The sequence below is a fragment of the Scomber scombrus genome, chromosome 3 (genome assembly GCF_963691925.1).
Source record: "Scomber scombrus chromosome 3, fScoSco1.1, whole genome shotgun sequence".
In the NCBI taxonomy this organism is placed as follows: domain Eukaryota; kingdom Metazoa; phylum Chordata; class Actinopteri; order Scombriformes; family Scombridae; genus Scomber; species Scomber scombrus.
Window position 1 is genome coordinate 19481621 of NC_084972.1, and position 1691 is coordinate 19483311.

Here is a 1691-nt window from a genome sequence, read left to right on the forward strand (position 1 = left end):
CTAACTGAACTCTTCTGGGATCTGTCCTGGTATCCTGAAACAAGTCTGCCCAGTTTGATCCAGAGTGCTTCTGGGACTGGATGTAGCAAAGCTTGCGCGTGTCTCTACTGTGCAGCTGGTCCTATGGAGGAACTGCAGGAAGTTCTCGTGGCCTGAGCCCCCATGGCTGGAGACAGCTAGCTCCACTGGCCGGGCTGAGTAGCAGCGTCTGAGTTTACAAAGCTCCTCCCTGATCTGCCGATTAAGAAGCCCATAGAAAAATGGGTTCATAGCGAAGGAGGAATATGCTAGCCAGGTGACTGTTTCCTCCAAGTCATCAGGAATGTTGGGTGTGGCATCTACTATCAGATGGAGGTGGAAGGCAAAGTAAGGCAGCCAGCAGATTAGAAACTGGCCAACAATAACCACCAAGGTGAGTGCGGCTTTGCCTCCTCCAAAAGGCCGGTCACGCGCAATCCTGCGTGGGGCATTGCGGGTTGTAATGATAGTAGTCTGGCTGTTTATTGAGTCAGAGCGGTGCTTTAGTTGGCTGTTTGTCCAAGAGGGCAGAGGTCCATGCTGTCGGGCGGCCACACGAGCCACCTTGTACACATTACAGTAGACAGCAAAGATCACAACTGCAGGCAGGCAGAAACAGGTGACACTAAAGAAGATGGAGAAGACCCGTCTGTGGCCACTGTGGCTCCAATGCAGCGAGCAGTGAGCAGCACTGATGGAGCTCAGGCTGCCGTATGATGGCCACCCAAATACAGTGGACAACCCCAGCACAGAGGAGGCCACCCACACTGTCACCATGACAGTTGCAGTTAGCTTCAGCGTCATTTTCACCTCATAGCGCATAGGGTGGACGATGTAGTAGTAACGCTCCACACTGATGGCTGTGATGGTGAAGATAGAGGCAGCAATGAGAATTACATTGAGGAAGACATAGACCTGGCACTCCAGCATAGTGAACACCACACCAGCAAAGTACGGGGAGCTGGACACAATCCCGAGAGGCATGAGCAAGATGGCACATAACAGGTCCACCGCACACAGGTGGCACACAAAGGCAAATTTCCTGAGATGAGGAGCTTTTATTACAACCACCAGAACAGCGGTGTTGGCTAAAAGTGCCAGAGCATTCAGGGTCACCATGAAAAATAACCCTGTCAGGTCCTTGAAACGTGTCTGCGGGTTGGGAAGGTTGCCCAGCTGTCTGCTGGGAGCTGAGGGCATCAGTGCCCAAATGGAGGTGCTGTCATTGTACCCAGGGGTCAGAGAAGAACTGTTTTCCACCATTATTCATAGTCAAGGTTTCAAAGTGCACATCTGTATTCCAAACTCCACAACTGTTCAATAATCAGGTGAAGAATCGGTCAGACATCAGAAAAAATATTCTTGACTCCTGTGAGGGAGAATATAAAATAGATTAAACAGTATATGTAACATTGATGAACTCTTATTAAGTTATAATTACTAGTGTGATTTCATTTATGTAGTATTGCACTTCTATGAAGCTGAGCAACTGATTAGAGACACATTTTTAAAAAATAAGCAGCAGAGTCCGAGATATCCTGACTTTTAGTCCCTATATGGGTCAAGTTTAAAGATCCTACATTTCCCATAATGCAATTATACTAATATCGTATTTTCCTTCCTTCCTCGACATCTTTCAAACTCCACTACCCAAGTTCATTGCCCAAGCTGAC

General features: G+C 48.1%; 1 protein-coding gene across 1 annotated transcript; it reads right to left on the bottom strand.

Moving 5' to 3' along the window:
• On the bottom strand, positions 1–1281 carry si:ch211-213o11.11 (probable G-protein coupled receptor). Its single transcript, XM_062416421.1, has one exon. It carries the CDS (start codon positions 1279–1281, stop codon positions 1–3), a length of 1281 nt encoding a protein of 426 aa, XP_062272405.1.
• Positions 1282–1691: the final 410 nt, after the last annotated feature.